At 38.8% G+C, this 21,450-nt stretch overlaps 1 protein-coding gene across 1 annotated transcript in view; it reads right to left on the reverse strand.

The window, feature by feature from the left end:
• Window positions 1-2,630: 2,630 nt before the first annotated feature.
• The window catches only part of SLC30A7 (solute carrier family 30 member 7), a 29,833-nt gene continuing 11,013 nt past the window's right edge, over window positions 2,631-21,450 (reverse strand). Inside the window, exons 7-11 of the mRNA XM_065072495.1 lie at window positions 20,992-21,042; window positions 18,743-18,878; window positions 7,984-8,074; window positions 6,825-6,974; window positions 2,631-4,076 (exon numbers count right to left, since the gene is read on the reverse strand). Coding sequence (XP_064928567.1) covers window positions 4,029-4,076; window positions 6,825-6,974; window positions 7,984-8,074; window positions 18,743-18,878; window positions 20,992-21,042 — 476 coding nt within the window. The 3' untranslated portion in view covers window positions 2,631-4,028. The remainder of the gene's footprint in view (window positions 4,077-6,824; window positions 6,975-7,983; window positions 8,075-18,742; window positions 18,879-20,991; window positions 21,043-21,450) is intronic.

The following is a 21,450-nucleotide window of genomic DNA, read 5'->3' on the forward strand; positions in this document are numbered from 1 at the left end:
GCTGTCGCTCTGAACTGGTATTTAAAAATCTCATTATAGAGTATTGATTAGGATTTGCATTTCATAGAAGCATGAAGGTTTCTGCAACTGAAATGTGCCAGAGAAGAGCCATGAACTTACAATTCAATTGCACAGTGTGTGCAAAGGGTGGAAATCTGCACATCAGCAGCAGCTTCTCTCCCCTCCTGGATCTTGTTTACATTCCCAAAACAGGTTAATGTGCAATAGTTAAGAAGAGATACCCTTTGTTTCCTTCCTCTTTAAATCTAACTTTACTTCCTCAGAAAAAAATTAAGAATGTTAAGAGTGACTAAGGTCCATTTTGTTAGTAGCAGCAGTTTCAATTTTTATGTAAAAATAGTGTCAGCAGATCTTACTAATGATGCAATTAAACTTTTGTTTTAGTAAGCAGTATTACATAAAAAGCACAGTCATTTGTTTGGACCAGCACTTTTGCCTTGGTTGGTCATCTCTTTCTCTGGAGGGTCCCCACGGATGCAAGGAACAATCTATCTGTATGTACAGACTCACAGGAGTTGCCTTCAAAGGACCAGTCTTCACTGTGCACACTCTGAAGAATAAGAGTCGTTTTCTTCCACTGTCATTTACCATGACAAACATTTGGGGCATTTTAACACAGCACTTGTTTTATCTTCTTGTTTTGCTACAGGTCCTGTAAAAATCACATCATTTGTAGGCTCCACCCTTGGGACAGGATGGTTGTAAGTCACTGTTTTCAGTCACAGAAAAACAAAGAACAAAAAACGCAAAACAAAGACAGACCAGTACGCCCAAAGTAAACCTCAGGTACATGAAAACAGGAGAAAAATGATACTTCAGAAACCTGCTTCAAAATTCAGTACTGCACACCAGGAAACTGAGTTTTAGGAGATGGTGTGCAGACGTTCATCCATCTCTGGATGTCGGTCATTCACACAAATCTTTGTTTAAATGATGCGATGCATCTCTAATGAAGTCTTAAAAGCAACGTATTGTATAAGAAAAGGAGCCAAGTGTTAGGTAATTAGCAAAACACAAAATAATGGAGCTTTGACTCAGGATAGGAAAAGCTGCACTTTCAATTGCATGACGTGTACTCTCCTAAAACGTGAGCGGTATCCCCTTAGTAGGTGAAAAAAGTAAATCCAATGTCACTCCACACTGACATCCTAGATGTGACTGCTGGCCACGTCATCTACTGTCTTTTATGGAACTTCGTGATGCTTATGCTTTTTCAGAAAGCCTAAAAAGGCTTGAAGTCTACTTTGAATCTGATTTCCCTACACTATCCTCAATTATATTGAGCAAACAAACGATACATTTCTTACTATAAAAACATCATGTTGTCCTTAAAAATAATGAAGTGAAGAAAGTATCTTGGTTAGAAAGCTCAGACTTACACATGCTTTCAACAGAAAATATATCATAATAAGCAACAAAAAGACGTCAAAAATTATTAAAATCAATATTGTGTAAATATAACCAGCTCACAGGCTTTTTCACTCCATTTCTCACATGTAAAAAGTTTGTAGATGTACATCTTAAAGAGAAAACAAAACACACATCAGCAGACAGACCCAGCTGCCACCCGGGCAGATTCTCACTTGGGAATGAATTGTAGCAGTTGTCTTTTCATTAGGGAAATGAAAATAGTGGCCAAGTTTAGCAACTTGGGCAGCACCACGGTTGTTCTGCAATTCCAGGAATACTCAGTCCCAAAATGTGCTGTTATAAGAATGATTTACACCAAAGCCTGCTCTTGGATCGTGATGCAATTGCAATGAAGTCGGCTGGTGCCGACTTCAAAGTGATATGTTAATATTCTCTAGCATCAAATAGTAATGTTAACTATAAAAATAACAAAAAATCCTGCTGTCAGCCACCAAGGAACAGTCTATGTGCAGTGTGAGGGATCTCCACCCAATAATCACTGCCATATTTTAATGACCTTTTCCTTGAACATATATGCAAATGGTACCTTACACTGCAATACTCGAACATGCTCAACAGATTCCCGCACGCTGGCCCTGTGCCGTGCGGCTTTAGACCCCTCGTCCCGCCAGGAGCTCCGGGCCCGGCCGAGCGCCCGCGGGGCCGCAGGGAGGGAGCACATGGGGCAGCTGAGGGACACTGCACCCGCGTCCCCTCCACGAGCCAATGGGGCAGAAGCCAGCAATGGGGACAAAGAAGGACCTGAAGACTGGAAGAGACTGCAAAGCTTAAAAGAAATATGCACGTGGCTTTTCACTGCTATTTTTCTTTACACCCATTGTTTGGTTCCAAGCGCAAGAGTACAACCCCGTGCTTTGTACAAAATGAACACTCATGTTTCAATATCTCATCTGGAAAATCTGGGAAGCACCTATTAATTTGGCAACCGTTATGTTTTCATGTGAGAAGTCAAAATTCAGGTGCTACAGGAACGACAGAGGGAATGCAAGAAACTCTTCATCTCTATCAACATCATCAGTGGCAAAAAATGTTTCTGCAAATGACTCCTCAGAACTTTGACAGTGCCCAGCACTTACAACACAAACACCGTCAGCTTCAGAGGGCCTTGATTTCAGTATTGCCACATACCAGGTACCAGGAGAATATTTAAAATACATACCAGTCAGTAGTGGCTACAATTTATCAGAAAAACGGCTGTCTTGTTTTTTACTCCACAATGTTCTGTTTGTAAAATGTCCTCTTATAAAAACCTCCCATTACAAAGTTAACTACTACAGCATAGTGAAATTAACATCTGTAATACCAAGTATAGCAGATTGTCTCTGAAAACAATGCTCAGATCTGAAAGTGTAAAATTATTATAAATGCTAGAAAAATATGACAGACTGATGTTTCTAGAAAAACAACAAGACAATGAGAATCTTTTCCCCCCATGAAAACACACAAGGCTACAGTAAGATAGTCAAAACCACCAGACTTGTCAACCTGGAAGCAGCAGAGTGTTGAACAGCACGAACCATGGTCCTGACTTCCATTTTAGCTATTATATAACCATCGGAAGAACTATTCCCAACATTTGGAAAAGCAAAAGTTACCTCACCAATCACTTTAATAAAAATTATTACAACCTATTAAAATCAAGGAGATTTAAGCTTTCACAAACAATTTAGGGATTTAATTTTTCCCACTATATAATCCGGAAGATAAATCATTGCTTCCATCACCAGCATCTTCCCCCAGCTGCCTGTTGATTCAGTGACCATTATGAACATGGGTATCATCATGTAATGTCTCATTACTCTCAGAAGTGTGAAGGGACTAGGAACTGGAGTTAAATTTCATATTTTGACTAAAAGAATGTCCACAAGATACATGCAACAAAATATCCAGCTTGTTTTGGAAGCAAGTCTCTTCCCAACAGCTTTGCCTTTTACATTTAGAATTTTTCTGTCTGTTTGGTAAGATACAAGTCCAAAAGTAGTCTAATATCTACACTTACACAAGTACACAACCCCCCACATACATCACTAGTAAATAATCAGACTGCAGACAAGATATTTGTAAAAGTAATAAAACCCTTTGATGCTCCATATTTTTGCTGGCAAATACCTCTCCTGACATAAAAGGCACTTTGAAAACCCAATATGGTTTGGTTCATTAAGTTTGCAAAGTACAAACAATCGTACAAACATACAATTATATTGAAGCATGTCAGCCATTGTGACATTATCTACAAAACAAGTTTCCAATTGTTGATAACACTGTTTTTATGGGAATGAGCAGTGGTTTCAGCAGCTTTACTGAAGACATGACAGGGTTTCCAGTACCACAATCTTAGTAAGTAAAAAACCCTCAAAAACTTGCAAGTTTAGGGGCCACAAAAAGACAAGACCCAAAGTCCGTAACATTCATTCAATATTTCGTCCTTAGAAGTGAACTCCATCTGTAGCCCAAGGGCAGAAATCTATTCAGCCGATTCCAGAACGGTGGCGGAGGCGGCTCTGTCTTGAGAAATCAGTTGTTATACCGTTACAGCACAGAAAACTTTGGTCCAACAGCACAATTTCAGAAATTCACTACATGGCTGCGACATCAATCTGAATGTAAAGCTGTCTTACTCCTGCCTACGGGAAAGAGAGGGAGAGTTAAAAACCAGAACTGTAAAGCCGAAGCAGTTCAGCTGTCTTGAACAGCAGTCCACACCAGTAAGTTAACTAGCAAAAAATCTTAGCATCTTATTTTTCTGTAATTCATCTTCCATATTTAGCACACCATTCACCAAGATCCTGGCAGTTTGGAAACCTACAAACTTTGAGAGCACTGTATGGATACACAGGTCTTCACACAATCAAGTGCACATAGGTAATTTTATATTAACATCAGCTTTGCTACATCACTTTTTCCGATTCATCCTAAATAGCTGTCACGCGTGAAGCTGCACAAAAGCAGTTCTTACTTTCTTTTGTACAAGTTTAAATTCCTGAAAAGCGAGCTGCTTGAAGAGCTGTCGGTTTAAAATGGAGCTAAGCACAAGAGCATGATATGGGATTTGTTGTTAGAACCAGTTCTACATTAAGATTTTAGCAAGAAACAACAATGGCTACAGTGAATTTACATCACGTCATGACACGCTGAAATAATTTTTGGTAAAGGTATGTGAATTGTATGAAAGGACTTCTCCTCTCAGAAGTCCTAATTAATTACGCTTACATGGGCTTGCTTTTATCATCGTTCAGTATAAAACAGTATTAAAAATCATTTAGTCATTCATTCTAATGTCAGCAGCAGGCCAGCAACAATGGTGCGATGGTCTCCGGTTATGCAACGTGAACCCGAAGCACCAGGCTGAACACTGACTGCAGAGCAGATCGGCTTCAACATCACCAGCTCGCTTTCAGCTCAGTTCAGTGGCAAAACCAACCGTCATATTACGATAATGAGGGCAAATATTACTAAGGAGAAAAATCTCTATTTGCTCCAACTGTTCCTCTGCTTATTACCATAGGTCACTTAAGAAAAAGGAGAGACCTTGTTCTCCCAGTTCCCTTCCTAGACATGTGGCTCTTGGTACCTCCGCAGCTACAAAGCGGCCAAAGAGCTAACAACTCAGCTGGAAAATGCAAACCTTTGGAGACTTTATGTTAAAACTAATTTTACACCTGAAAGAACGTTCTGCATAGTCCTTCCCCAAAATACCCCTCAGTTTCTAACTACATGGTCTGCAGAATAAGCCACACGGACAGAGTTCTACCTGCACCATAATCTGGAGCTGTATGTGATACAACATCACAAGAAGGACCAAACTTCGCGAATAAAGTTTGATTTTAGAATATCTGTAACAACAAATCCTCCTTCCCTAAGTGTCAAACATAACAACAAGTATGTGTGTTTATTTTTACTGGGTTCTCCATGACTGACTACTTCAAAATTCCTTAAACTTCCCGGAGTTCCCAAGAGCTCAAGCACTCAGGCAGCGCAGTGCAGGGTTGGCTTCAGTGGTGAGAGTCCAGAAACTGAGAAAATCCAGTCTGGATTTCTTAAGAAATGTTATAACACAGTTAATAAGAGGGGTGCTTATCAGATGCATAAACAAGTCACTAGGCCATCACATACACAAGCTGCCAATGCCACAGACCAGCAGAACATTTAGCACAAGGGAAAGAACATGCATGTGAGCACACAAGGACCTTCCCCACTGTAGAAAGCTTTGAGAAAGCACTAAACTGTTGACAGAAGTGCATTTGTATTTACTGTACGAAATATACCTGATCAGAAACTCCCTTTCTTACTGTCCAACTGACACAGAAAAGTCACTAATTTACATAGCTCCAAAGTATTACACTCTAACTGACAATATTTTGTTACCTAAAACACTGGTTATAAACAGCAATATTTGTCTCCTTTTCAGCTACAGAACTCTTTGTAACTCAAAAGAAGAGAAAGAACATTATGGGAAAACATAACAGTTTTTTTCAAACACAGTCCTCCCAACACCGTGAATAGAACCAGGATGTTTGGCCCTGGATGGTGTAAGAGAGAGTAAGTTTCCAGCTTTATTCTTTACAAAGTTCGCTTGCTGGACTAGAATTTTCTATTCTACCTTAATAGACTCTAGGCTCTACTTGTAAACCATTCATACCCAGTAGCTATACTGGAATAGGCAGCCAAAATGAATCTCATGTTTAATGGTTGAAAGTATAAGAAAACAACAGAAAAAGCTTTCTCAAATTTGTAAGATTTTAATCATAAGGCAAGAACTATCAACTTCTAAGAAAGTTTCTCTCATCCACAAGAATTCCAGCGATACCTATCAGCTGCAAGTGCTATCAAACACCTCACCATCTACATACATATATATATATATATATATATATATATATATATATCAACAAACAGGAACATGCTGGTCATATATGACATGACAACTGATGGTTACATTTTAACTAGTGATCACCACAGCATGGATCTTACTAAAAGACAACAAAATATGCTGAGATCATGGATTCTTACAAGTATAGAAATGAATGACAAACACAGCACCAGTCTGTGGTCAGAAGCCCTATCTTGAGGGAAACCTCATTGATTTTCTTGGTTCCTCACAGGTCAATATAGAGTTTCAACTGAATTTGATACATCTCAGACAACTACAGCTGTAATTCCCATTAAGTGGCATAAAAAAAAACTAATGCAGAGTGATGCAGTAATTCCATGTACACTGATGGAATTGTTCCATGCAGCTGAAGCAGAGCAGCTTTTCCAAACACACACACCAAAACCAGAAACATTTACTTTTTCTTGATAAGAATTAAAATGCCACCTCACATGACAGGCCGTTTCCACTTTGAGATGTGATCTCCACTGACGAGACGTACCTGAGTAAAAATGTTGTGAGTCTGGCTTAGAATCCACCTCCCATCAGCATCAGGAGCTACTAATAATTTCAAAGTCCCTATATAAACATCAGTACAGAGGGTCCAGAAGTGTGGATCATGTAAACTGTAAACTCCCTGCAACTGCTGCACCTAAAAATACAAGCAAATTTTTAAAAATATATGTCAGAAAATATTTATCCATGCGATGTTTTTTACAGAAAATATAAAAGCTGATGCATTCTTTTATTTCCAGTCCATTGTGCAATTTGTGATATTTCACCTAAATTCCTTATTATTATCTCAGTAATTGCAAGGAGGGTGGAAACACACCGATTGCATGTATGTGGCATGATTGTGGCATATATGTGGCATCTATCTGCATTTACATTCTACCTATATTTTACTGAAACCATTTCTGAAAACAGTGGTATCCAAGAAAGAAAAATCAGTTAATAAATTGAGAGGGCATGCAATCAAAACAGCAATTTTTGCAAATGTAGGAATCTCCCCATAAGACAATTTGTGAGAGATTCTGACTATTAACAGAAATGTATTAATACCTGTGTAAATATTTTGTGAGGGCTTAGGTTTGTCCTGTCAATTCATCTGTACAATTTTAGCAAACCCTCCACGCAACGATAACAATCCTTTCTCTTCCTGAGCACAGATGGCACTTCTACAAGTGCTTTGTATTATTTTTGCAAAGGTGCTTCAAGTGTTCAGGTCATGACACAGTATTAGATTAGAAACAGGAGTACCAGGAGAAAGATCAAATTCCGAGTAATCTGTGTACTCTAAGTACACTTCCAATGTTACTCCACCTCACTTTAGTAAAGACAGAACTAGATTTTGAGGGAGACAAAAACTGAACCAAACAGAAAAACATTATGCACTTTGTATTAACATGAAGTACTTTGAGAGGAAAAGCTTCAGGATCTGTTTTTCTAAACCAACACAGCTCATATTAAAACACAAAGTTGAAGCTATATACAACTTAGGACTTCAGCAAGAGAAGAATCAAACTGGTACCTCCACTTATACATCTATGGAACCTTTCACAGGCACTACTGGAAAACCATCACAAAATATCCTCACACACACAGTTCAGGGTCATTCAGACAGCAGCTTGACCTGAAGCAAACATGGTCCAAGAGCTCACCCTCTGGTAGCACTGAGGCAGCACCTTTTCCAGGGAAGGAGGAGTTCGCTGCATCAAAATTCCAATGGATTCCCTTAAAAGTGGAACAATACTGGAAAGAAAAAAGGAAGTTAGCTACCATTACATTTTCAAAAGATGCAGAACAAAGAGCAAGATAACATTCCTTAATAGTCTTGAAGAATTTTTCTTAAATTGTTTCACCAGAAACTGAGAAAGTCAACATGAAAACCTGTTACAGAAAACGAAAGGACTGACAAAATTGCTATGGTGTCTTACTAAAGAGAAGATTACTTCTCCCCCCAATTTTCCACAGAGACAAGTAGTGGACATTCTCAAAAGACTAACAGTGAAATCACGGGATCTGAGAGCATCTCTCTTAGGGTCTTAAAAGTTATACGACAAAACAGCTGATAAGTACAGCTCAAAACCCAAACCCTACTTCAATGGCAATCACTTGCAATCAACCATAAAAATATGCAGCTGAAATGGCTTTTTTTGCTTTTGTGTTTGGCTTAAGGCATATTTTTCTTATGAACTAAGATAATAATGGGGAGAACATAAAACTAAATTAGTATGGACCAGTCCAGCTATAACAAAGTTATTTTGTCAGAAACAGAAAACTTAGCATATTCTTGAAGTGAACTAAGTGTAGGGTCTCATCCAAGCTCAAGGATTAAACATTTGGAAGCAATTAAGAGTTCCCTCTTGGCCAAATGGTCTTGTTTAAGCCGCAAACTAAGATGACACTTAATACCCTCTACTATTATTATTATTATTCCTTTCCTTCCCTTCCCTTCCTCCCAGCCCCCAAACAGTAAGCCCATATCATGAAGCTACCACTAAAAATTTATACTTCTATTAAGTATTCAGTATGATGATTTTTTCTTCAGGAGTAGTGCATCATGTTTGGCCTGGTAAAGCATCTTAAAATTTTCAAGAGGATGACAAATATTTATAGCCCAATACAGAAACTTCAATAGCAACCTAATTTCAAGAGCATATTAGTCACCCAACACTCTAGAACAAAAATGCTGATATATTTCGGAAATCATAAGCTGAATTTCAGTGTTTGGCACTGGCATGACAGCTGGAGTATAGAGTGATGGGATAAAAAGCAACCAGAAAACATTTGTAAGAGATTAACTGAGCCGCCTGTTAAAGGAAACTGCAGCAGCTTAGTTTAAAAATCTCATGAAGTAACACAGAACGCACTGCGTAGACCAGCTGTGTATTTGCAGATGGCGAACAGCACGACTGAACCATTCCGGCCCATGTCAAAAGAGATGGCTCCATGTGCACGTGGAAGCAGCGCTGCCCACCACCTGCTAATGCCGGGCCCGGCGCAGGAGGCAAGTGGAGGGTGCTCGACTCTTGTCTAATGAACCTCTGGAAAAACAATGAGCCTAAAATTAAGCCTCCTTGGAGGCACACTGGTTACTCCAGCCCAGTTCACTGCCTGATGCACCCAGCACGCGGCCAAACAGTCACACTGCTACCGAGGAATCAGTTCAGAAATAGGAAGAAGCAATTAAGAGGCAGGCAGGAGCTGCCTAAACCAGACCTGTCATGAAGATAATTAAACATTTAGCAATGCAATAAGTGTCAATCTGTCTAAAGGAAGCTTAATTGGAGTGTCACATGCTACAGACAGTGGATTACAGAAGTTTAGGGAAAAAGGTTCTCTTATCAATGGACCCATCTCACTAAATAATGTCCATGTCTCAAGCATTATGTCAAAGGGAGCTGAAGCTGCCAAAATACTCCATTGCTGAATTGATTTTAGTTTAACTCACTATTTAAAATGCAGGTTTGCTTCTTAATAAAAACCTTGAAGACCAACACACAAGCTCAGGATGCAAACTGAATACAAGGTTTTCGAACATTGACTCCATCCCCATAAATTTAACAAGGCTCCTCTAACACATGCATCCAAAGGCTTCAAAAAACACACAAGTACAGGCTGCGTATTTCCTCCCAGAGAAAGGACGAAGGAAATGGAGAATGTAGGAGCTTGCCTTTTTATTGGAACATACCACTACGAGTGGAAAAAAATAAAATCCACAATAGCAATGTCAGCAAGATGGGTCAGACTGGCACAACTGTGGCAGATGCACTCGACCCCTCCATTACATTATTTTATATTATTTACATTATTGGATAAAACTGATGTACACAATCTGATGGAATGGAAATGAATTGGCAAGTAGGAGACATGGAGAGACAGCCTACAGAAATTCAATACTATCAGGTTGGGAACTCTGAAAAAGGATTTGCTCAGTGAAAGTGATTGACTCATTCTGGAACAGGATGCACGTTGAAAAGTGAAAGTTAAAGCCCCATTAGAGCTCTGCAGCTGAACACGAATTGAAAATTAAGATCTGCTTCATTCTGAAAACCTTGCTGCCTTAAGAAACTGATCTTCCAAGTTAAAGTCTCCGCAATCAGCAAGGTGTGTGCAAGCATCAGAGACTGTCTCTCCTTGCCAGCCAATGGGGTGCAATTTTAAAGTGGCACATATCAGAATCATTAGCTCAAATCAACTAATATACAAAAAGATACATGACAAAATACACTCCACTCTTAGTATGGGTGGTACAGCTTAGAAGATAGTCTCCCTACTGGCAAGATTTAAGAGAGAAACCTTCTGTGCCAGTTTTTGGCAATAATGCTGCACAAGTTGTCCTTGTATCCAAATTACAAAAATCCTAAAGCCGTGAAGTTTAAGTGAAACAGCAATATATGAAAAGTCCAAAGAACGGAGGTAAATCAGGACGTGGTTTGATAGCGTAGGTGGAATATCAAGCACATCCCAGGTCACCCCTCCCTCCTCTAACTTAGAGATAGTGTTCAGCTACAAATTTACGTTTTGCAAACTGAAAAGGCCAATAGACAGCTGCAGTGATGCGAAATGTCCTTACAGACGCCGTTAGAGCACAAAGCCCCTGCACTCAATTCTGTATCCAAAGGGACACTATCTTACAAGGCAGTCTTACTGTAAGCCAAACTAACATGACAAACTATAAAATCCAGTTTTCTGATGTCTCAGATTTTCCATCGTTTCATGCATACTACTGAAGTACAAAACCTTTAATTAAAACCCAAAACTCCACACAGTATGCTCTTTTCTCAAACACTAGAACACAGTATTACTTAATGACCAGGAGGCACTAGTAATATTAGTTCCATCTCATATGACTGAAGCAAACACTAGGAAACATGATGATACCAAACAGGCTCACAATGTGGTTAGAGAACTTGACCAAGCTTTCCTTTGTTTTGGATTAGTCATTAGTGCAAAATACACGTGGTTGTCTGCAACAACTATTGCACTGCTACTTCTCCTTTTTTTTTCCTTTTTATAAAGATTAAGGAAAATAAAAAATGCTGAATTCTCACTAAGTGGGGAGTTTTTTCATGCATAAGCAGTCTATAAGCTTCTCTGCTAAAGCAAACACAACTTTCCGATGGTCTCTGATTACCAAGCCCTGAATCTAAAATATCACATTCTTTCACAAGACAATGGAATTTGAAAGAGCACTAACCCACAGCAAGACTCAGGACAAAAACACGTCCTCTATGAAAGCCATAATAGCAAAAGCGGATGGTGTGTGCTAAAGGAGTGAGCAGCACATCCCACTTTCACACACACTGTTACAGAAGAAGCAAAAGGTCTTCAAACAGGTAAAAGCCACTGACACGAACTTGATAAATCCAGCCTGACGCTACTACACGTGGCCTGGTTAATATTAAAGAGTGAAAGCAGCAGACTCTCAATCAACTTGCATCACATTCAGATAATATTCACACCCAATCCAGTCCCATCCTGTTTATGCCACTGTTTTTGCGGGCAGAGCTGGTGAGATTGTGGCACTGTCATGATGTCAGAACTTTAATAAATTTTTTCTATTAGGCAACGGTGATTTTAATCAGATTGCAGGCTTTGCTCAAGACAAAGATCACAGCTTTAATATTTACTTCTCCAATTTTAAATTGTCTCTTCTTACAATAATGTAGTACTTTCATTTACAGGTACCTGCCAGCCTTGCTTGAGAATCAAGGTAGCACATGCCGTTTAGCAATGACGGCTCGAAACAACGCCAAGGACAAGCATGATAGTTTGGGGGAATTTTGCTATAGAACATTCCTTCAGAATCTTAGGTAACACAGCACTTCATTTAAAAAAGTATTTTTTTATACTATTATGTCTCAAGCATTGCATGGTGTATATACACCCAACGTTTCGGGCATGTCCTCCCCCCAAGCTCTTTCATATATTGTATCATGTTCAAGCAGCTCTGGACTTCAAGTAAAAATGATGTAACCCATGGAAACAACTTCACTAAACAACCGAAGTAAAATGCCTCTTTTCTTTGACCACTTAATATGTAGTCTGCATGCTCTGTCCAATCTAGTATCATATTTAGTCCACGATGACTTTCTAGAAACATGTGGCTCTAATAGTGGTTTCGGAGAAACTTCTTGCTTTATAATGGAGTTGTGGCTTTTGCTTGATGACTAATTTCACAGAGATGATGGAAATACTAAAGCTGCTTCAAAATTTCAGAATAAGGTTTAGAATCTTAGGGCTAAAAAATAAATGAACATTTAGTTTTAAGTACTAAAAGCAGTTTGAGATTTGAAAAATTATATTAGGAGGAAAACACCTTGGAAGATGCTTGGAGAATGTCAACCATGACAACTGTGAAACAGCTTTTGTGGGGTTTTTTTAAAGACTTCAAACAAAATGCTAGTGAAACAGACTTGTCTATTTTAAACGCGTCCTATTTGCACTTTATATTTAAATCGACACTTGCATGAGATGGTACAGAAAGTAATCAAAGAAAGATTCATTGCATATTAGTGGTGGGAACCAGGAACACTCAGAGCTACAACCCCTCACCCACACCAGCTTCACCCTCTGGAACGGGCCATAGATAGATGATGCAGAGATTTTAAAAGATCACAGTATACAGCCCTTCAATTGAGAAACCACAAACTACCAAGCCCTCTCCTTGTCAAGGCTCAACAGATAAATACATGAACAGAGAAACACATCTTTCTACAGCAAGTAAAAGCATAATGGAATTTGCAAAGTGAACAGTATCTGACTTCATGACTTTCCCTCTATCAGAACAGTAATATGTGGGCTAGTTTTCTTCCTCTAAAAAGATTTGAAAGCATGAACTGTAATAAGTATTAACAATATTTCGATATAATTCTACTGAAGACAGGCTTTTACTGGGATGTAAACAGTCCCAGTCTACTAAAGGGAAGTGGCTGATCTTACCTCTGTTTAATAAGGGCTACCTAAATTCTGCTTCTGCTAAGCTTGGAAGTGTACTTATATGCCCGTGAAAACAACCTCAGAGAATCCCACACCGGATTTTCACTGCACAGCCAGAATGTTCCGTGCTAACTCACGAGGAGTCTGGCAGCGAATATGTCACCTTAGAGCAGCCTTAGCGAAGGATCACAGGAGCGACCGTGTCAGTAGCTGACAATTTGCACTGATGTTGTCTACAGGAAGGCTCAACCTTTTGAATTAAAATCACTGCTTGACTTCCCAGGAGAGGTGATGCACAACCCCCGTGCATCCACGCAAGACAAAACAGGTTACAAATTAGAGGCTGTGCAGCTTTATATTGCAATGATAAATGCTCTAGTCATCCTATACAGGCATTTCTGTGATTTCTTTTGGCAAGTGTTGCCATCACTTCAGAAAACTGAAAAGAGCAGGAGACCCACTAATAGGAGCAGGCAAGACTCAAGCAAATCAGACAGAGCTGCCCAACACTGAAGCAAACGCTCAACATAAAATGAACAGCTACTCTATCCAGACACACGCAGTCCTGGATCAGGAGCAATGATTCCGCTCTGCACTTGCATGTGACCACTTTGATATTCTACTGGCTTAACAGACACAGTTCCACGGAAGGTAATAAGGATTTGTGTTTCGCCTTTATTTCCTTTGGATACATAAGTATCCTGGAAAGAAAAAGAATTTAGATTAAAAACCAAAACAACAAAAAACCCCCTACCACACAACAACAAAACAACCTACACACTCTATAAGTCAGACTCAGACCATTAAGCAATAACTTGGGGGATATGTGATTGAAGCCAAATCACTACCAGGTATACGCACATTTTATCCAGAAAAAATAACATATATATATATCCAAAAAAGCCCTCAATCCCCACACTTCATTAAACCCTCAAACAACTAAAAATGTACAAAGCATTAAACACTAAATTCACTGACTACACAGTGATTTCTTAATTTTAGTTCTTTCATTTTTCATTTAACATTTTCTTGAAAATTTCCTTGTTAAAAAGCAAACTATTAAAATGCTCCTCAAAGAGTCTCATGAACCTCTAAAAGCATCTCAAACTCTATACAGCTTATGCCTTTGCCTGATACATTTGAACTACAAAATATGTTCTATATACATTCCTACAGTGTATGCATTTTGTATTTAAAAATCCAATGGCCTGTATGAACACAGCATCAGACCTTCAACAAAAATCACAGCTTACTGCAATGGCATGAAAAAAATCACAACAGCTAATTAATCACCTTAAAGTACACTAAAAATATAAGTGCACTACAATAACCACATTTTGATTAAATATTTGCTTGGACATGCAAAGTGTAACATACTAATGCCGATTTACTGACATATATTTTTAAATTAAGCTATGTTTAATCATCAGCTTCAGAAAAATGATGAAATTAAATTTCAAAGTATTTATTTTGGTAAAATTTGAGACAAAATTCAGTGAGATAATTATTTTTCCATTTCAAGAAAATTTCAATACATACTCAGTTAACAAAGTAGCTGGAGTTGAGAAACTGAAAGTTCTTGGTGACAGTTCTGTTACTCCACTATACTTGTTTGCTAATTTAAGAAAGCAAGAGCAAAATATAATGTGATTTCATAAACACTATCTCACACCCAGTAATGGATACCAAATTCAATACGTGATAATCTTCCATTTTAATCTCGTTCTTTTCTAAATTACATTGTACTACTTGCATCACAGTATCTTTACAGGATGTAAAAGCTGCGAGTTGGTTATGCAATGGTGCCACATTAGTGCACTACCTAGATCTTCCTATTACAATCCCTCATCGGGCCAAAAAACATGACAATGTAATTTGTTAAAGAGACAGAATGGATTCTCACTAGTTTCAAACCAACATGCCTAACTACTGTCACACCATTATCTTTGCTCCTCCTGCACCTACTACCAAAAAAATTCCTCTTCTATATACATATACCTAAAGCTCAGCATCAGGAAATAAACCTGGTTTTGTTGAAAATAATTCAGGCATGTTTCTGAATACATATTTCCAATAATACCCATCATACTGCAAGAATATAATCTTTCCCAAATCCCAACAGTATCCCAGATTGTTCAGCTGATTAAGAAAACTACTTTTAAAAGTTAAGGATCCAAAGGCTTCTTTAAAGGTACCTTATTATACTGTTTACAAGAATGCTGTTTATCCTGTAGAAGACTCCTGCCTAGAATTTACATCTATAATTCTGTCCTAATATGCAAGCTCATTCCAGCTGGAAAGCGTACTAACTACTCAGATTAAAGAGACATCCAAAGTGCCCTGTAATCTAGACTGGTCTGAAGATCCTTCTCTCGGGGGAGAACACCACCAGCCAGCATGAGAAAAAATTCATTTATCAGTCTGTATTTTATTGGGAATTTCCAACTTATGAAAACAATTTGCTCAATGTACACTTTATTTTCACATACAACCCGCAGAGTTCCTAGACTGTAACATTCAGAATAGTGTATCGTCATTACTTAAAAATTAGCAGAAAAGATTCAAGTTTGGACTGCTCTTCCACCATTACTTTAGTTTTATACTCATGTAGCCATCTGCAATATTCACAACTGTTTCCTAAGATACCTTCCTGATGACAGAAAAGCACTCATATTATAAGCAAGTCTTATTCCAAGACTGCAATTTGGCATTTGAGAAGGGACGAAGGCCAGCACAACAAGAGCTCAAAGATACACACACATACAGACATTCTCCAAGGAAAGAAGTCTCCCTCACGCTTAACAAGCCCAGAGCAAAAGCACTTCCACACACATTTGACATTTCAACTGCTTTATTTTAAAGCTTCAGAGTACTCAAAGACATAGAAGAAGATCCACACTCAGGGTTTTGCTTTCACTAAGAGCTGTTGGTAGACATTAACAGCAGTAAGGAGAGTATTGCCTGCTCAAGTTCATCAGTTAATAACTAACAGATTTTATGTAGAATCCAGAGGTCTAAGCAGCTAATTAAAGTGTAAATGGACAGTTCCATATAATGGGAGTCAGGCAAAAGAGCTTTGGAAGATCAGCAATAAATACACTACTACTTAGATTTAAACCATCAGCTACTCTAATAAGAAGAGCCAGCACTTTGGGGCTTTCACACAACCCCGTTTGATAGAAGCAAAGCTTTACAGCCCCAGCTTGGGGAAAGTGCCCAGGCAGCATTCAAACTTTGGGACAGCTTTATCAGACTGGCTTTTGCTCTCAGACTCAAAACCATGCTTACTTTATTACAGCCACAAAGAACAGATTCCAATTTTGAAACACGCATGGGTCTGCTTGCTGGGGCAGACATGTACTCTTATCCCACTCCGCCTTAGCCAAGTTGGTATAACTAATAAAATGGACAAAAAAACGGGCTACAAGTAAAACTGACAAATATGCCTCTAAAACAGTAGACAATTATTTAAGCTAAAGCCAAATCCCCACCCCCCCAAGTTATTTATCCAGGTTGCAAACAGTTTAGTGTCTTTTTGCAAACCACATTTTCCCCCTCAAATTTTAAATTTCACAAAATTTCAGTATAATCTTTTCTCTTGGTTAGATTTAGGTGACTTGAAAAGATTAAGGACAAAACTATTACAAATCCTATCAATCACCAGTTGGGCCCCTGTATTACTGTTACAGAAGATCACTTTATGGGAAAATCTGAAAAAATCTTTTGCATTGATTTTAGAAAAGCACTTCATACACACAGCATAGTGAAGAGTAAGGCAGAATAAACAATGGTTTTATGTCCAGAAGCATAAATGGAGACAGCTAAAGTCAAACAACACAAAAGGAGATTCAAGCTCTCAAAGAATATCCATCTGAAATTGTCAGTCATCTTGTTTATAATCACGTTTAAGTGCATTTCAGGCAAGGCCATCACTAGTTAAGTCTATTGGATTGCTTAAAAAAATAATTAAAAAAACAACAACCAACCCAAACTTGCAATTAGTGTTTGCTCCACTATTGTGCCAGGATGTGTCAGTCTGCAAGAAATGCAGGCTTGCTTCTGCTGGCTGCGATGCACCTGACTGCACTCACCATAATGACTCTAGAGACCATTTACAGTGACATGGACCGACAAAATAACGTTACAGGCTGAGGTCTGGTATCAGGTCAAATGACACACCAAACCGTGAACTTCTCCACCATTTCCAGCACAGAATACAGACCTCAGATGTTCCTCCTAACTGTGCTAGAAGACCTATAAAGCTTTATTATGAAACCTCTATTTTGGAAGGTAGTCTTCTTCCAACCTCTGTATGAATGGGGAAAAAAAAACATATTCTCATTCATGTGGTATTTTCTGATCAGCACTCCACATCTGCTTCGCTGCACACAAAGCCAGACCCTTAAAATACTGGGTGTATGGAAACCTATGTTTTATTTAACTATTACCTTACCAATAGTTTCTTTCCCTTGGTAACATGAACATTTTCTCTCCCATTTTTTGAGGTTTCAGTTACAGAATTAGTTTGTAACAATTTGTCCTTTATGAAATTACAGAAGGTTTAAGTGAAAATATAAAGTTGATATTAAAGTGGTAATTTAATAGTGGGCATTCAGTGCCTGAAGCATATTGCCCATCTCTGATAAACAGGGAGATTCGCATCAATAATTCTGTGAATGCTGCCATGCGTATGGCATAAACACGCCATATATGGCATAAGCATAAGTTGCTGCAGTTAATCAGATGACATTCACCACTGCTGGAGAGACAAAGGTGTTCAGTTATTAGGCTGTAACTGGGTTTGTGGCGCTCTGCCCTATGCTGCCATTGAAACTGCTGCCAGAAAAGCCTCAGTAACAGCATCACTGAATGAAATGTTTGCTTGTCCAGCCTAATCCAAATGGCTGCACGTTTGGCTTCACATCGCGTCACAGACCTTGATAAGCAACAACCGGGAAAGCCCACAACTACTTGAAGCACTTCCATCAGATCTTAAAAGGAATAAGGATGTCTCAGAACACAAATACAAAGGAAAAGACAGTTCTTGCCGGCGGGGGGGGTGGGGAAATTACCGGCCTTGGTTTGTCAAGGACAAGGGCACATCCTGTGCCAGCAGCGCTGCCCTGCAGCCATTCTGCTCCAGTTACTGGAGAACATGGGCTTATGTAAGCCTGGACTAAACACAGAGAGGAAGCTTTTTACAGTTTGAACCTGAAAGACATTTTTGTAGTATTATGCAAACAGGGGTAAAATATGCAGATCAGGAGTGAAAGCTGTAGAAAAGGAAAAGAAACATAGCTCATGTAAGAGCACACCAGAACAGCTGTAGAGAACAGAGGTAACATCTCACTCTCGGAAGAAAAGCAAACGTCATAAGCCATTAACACAGCAGACAAATCTTTTTTTTCTGAGCTGTAATTTGTGCTGGAACTAGCATCAAAAATACTACCAAATATCAGTGATGGCAACACTTACCTTACACCTATAAGTATTGCTATCAGCATTGAACAAATAGGATCTGCTATCATGAGACCATAGTTCTGCATCAATATAGCAGATATGATTACACCGATACTTCCAAGTGTGTCCGCAACAATGTGTAGAAATACACCTGTAAGAGATTAATCGACATGATTACAACTTGGTATTCTCAAAGTTAACGGAGTATTTCAAAGACAGTTTATGGAGAAGAGTTGCAAGACCTAGATAACATGACTTATGCTTGTTAAAGCTGTGGTTAATTTTTGGTCAAACATACAGAAAGTGATCACAAGATTTCAATGTATTTGTAGAATACAGAGCATTTGAAGAATTTACATTATTTTCTGCACTTAGCAGTAAGGGGTATTTCATGGCATGGCAGTGATTAAGAGATGTTGCTAATTCTTTTTTCATTCAATACTCATCCATATTACAGTGAAGAAACTCATGTTCCCTGATGCCTAGAGACAACAGCAAGTACTGTACAAAATGGAAAGACTTAACAGGAACAGTTCTGTAAAACTCTGAAAGATGCCAATGTTTTATCTACAACATCTTGTAGAAGTTATTTGGCAAAGAAATATGAAAGAAAATGATTTTGAGAATTAAACAATACTGCAGACATGAACAACTTCACTCTTATTTCAAAGAATAACAGCCTACCTTAATAGACAAAGAAACAAGCACTTTGCAACGGGCTAAAATTTAGCTTTTGGAGCTCTCTGCTGGCAATGACAGGAATACAATCTCCAGATTCAGATAATCCCTCCTCTCAAAAAACAACACACAACTAGAAATCAGCTCTTTAGTGATTTTTCCAAGTCTACATTTGTACCGGGTCTGGCTGGGATGGATTCAATTTTCTTCACAGCAGCCTGCACGATGCTGTGGTGGAGACTTGTGACTAGAACTGTGTGGGTACCACACCAGCGGTTTAGCTCTTGCCAAGCAGCGCTTGCACAGCACCAAGGCCGCCTGTTTCCCACTGCGCCCCCACAGCAGGCAGGCTGGGGTGAGCACCATGCTGGGAGGGCCCATGGCCAGGACAGCTGACCCCAACTGGCCACAGGGGTATTCGCCACCACGTAGCATCACCCTCAGCAACAAAACCGGGGTGTTGTCTGTTCAAAGTAGCTGTTGCTCAGAGACTTCCTAGTGGGAGGTGATGGGTGATTATCTTTGCACTGCTTGTGGGGTTTGGTTGGCTGGGTTTTGGGTGTTTTAGTTGCTTTTTCATGGTTGTTTGGTTGGGTTTTGGTTTGGTGTCGGGTTCTTTGTTGTTTTGTTTAGTTTCTTTCCCCCTGTCCTTCCCCCACCCCCTTCACTTACTAAACTGTCTTTATCTCAATTAAAGAGTATTTTTTGCTTTTACTCTTCTAATTCTCTTCCCCACTCCACTGCAGCAGTGAACAAGCAGCTGATGGGTGCTTAGTTGCTGGCCAGGAACCAACCCACCACAGCACTGAAAATGAAATTATAGAAAATTGAGTCTTTTAAACACGCTTTAATTAAAATGTGCCTCTCATGAAAAGACTTTGAAATATCTTCTACCAAAGTACTGAATATACGTAACACAGTATACTTTAGATTCTCAGAGTCAAAAATGTTCCTTTTCCAGGACCATAAACAAGACAGAACGTCATCCAGTAAGAGAACACAGTATGTACATTTTGGTACGCCAAATAATTACTATCTCTTACCTTACCTAATTTTCTCCCTCTAACTTTTGAGCATTAAAAAAAAAAAATAACCAGAGCTCAAAACTTATGACTAAATTATCAGTAATTTATTTACACTAATGCTCAGGAGATCATGGACTCCAACACTCCTTCAAGCAATTTAGAGTGAATTACCATCTTGTCTAAACCAACTGTAATAGCTTGATGAAATGCAAGTTTTAAGCTCGGGTACTCTTTAGGCTCCTTAGGTTTCTGCTTTTAACTACTCTTTCCTAGATGATTATTATTTAACTTTTCAACATCAGTAACAGCAGCTGAATCCCAGCTCCTGGGATCTCTCTTTAAAATTGTGTTGACACTGCACCACATTTACACTTGAGGGAACACAGCTCAGCACCCGGCCATGCTCTGTTTACAGCTGGAAAGGGACTTCATAAAATATCTCCTCTAAGATGAAATATAGCATTTACCCAGACACATCTTCCAAAACAGATGTGTGACAAACATGTTACAAGCAGGCAGATCATGAAAAAACTAATACCACTATAGTTATTCTCATCATACCTTGTAAAATTTGTTTGCTGGATCCAGCCATCCCTTCAAGTGAATGGTCATCTGTGAAGACAATCATTGGCATGTTAACCTACACAAAGGCTCTCCCTAGTGGTATATTCTGTTATAGTCTTCCTTGCTGAAATTTCTTGAACAAACAAGCTGCTCACAGTGACCAGCTTCTACCCTAGCTATTGTTTTATAAAGCACCAATTAAGTCTTAAAACACATTTTTAAAAATAAAAGACCACTTTACTCAACAGATTTTATCTATGTACACACAAAAACGATCAACATTTGTTTTTTTAATGAAAACAAACTGAGAAATAAGGCCTTTCTAGTATTTAGCAAAATAAGGCACTCACGAATACAAGGCACACACACAAATGAGTAAGGTCAAATAAATTTACTAATCAGAAATATTTCACTTGAGTAAAATTGCCTGTTCATCTTTCTAATTATCTTGATCTG

Source organism: Columba livia, chromosome 8 (genome assembly GCF_036013475.1).
Source record: "Columba livia isolate bColLiv1 breed racing homer chromosome 8, bColLiv1.pat.W.v2, whole genome shotgun sequence".
Taxonomy (NCBI): Eukaryota; Metazoa; Chordata; class Aves; order Columbiformes; family Columbidae; genus Columba; species Columba livia.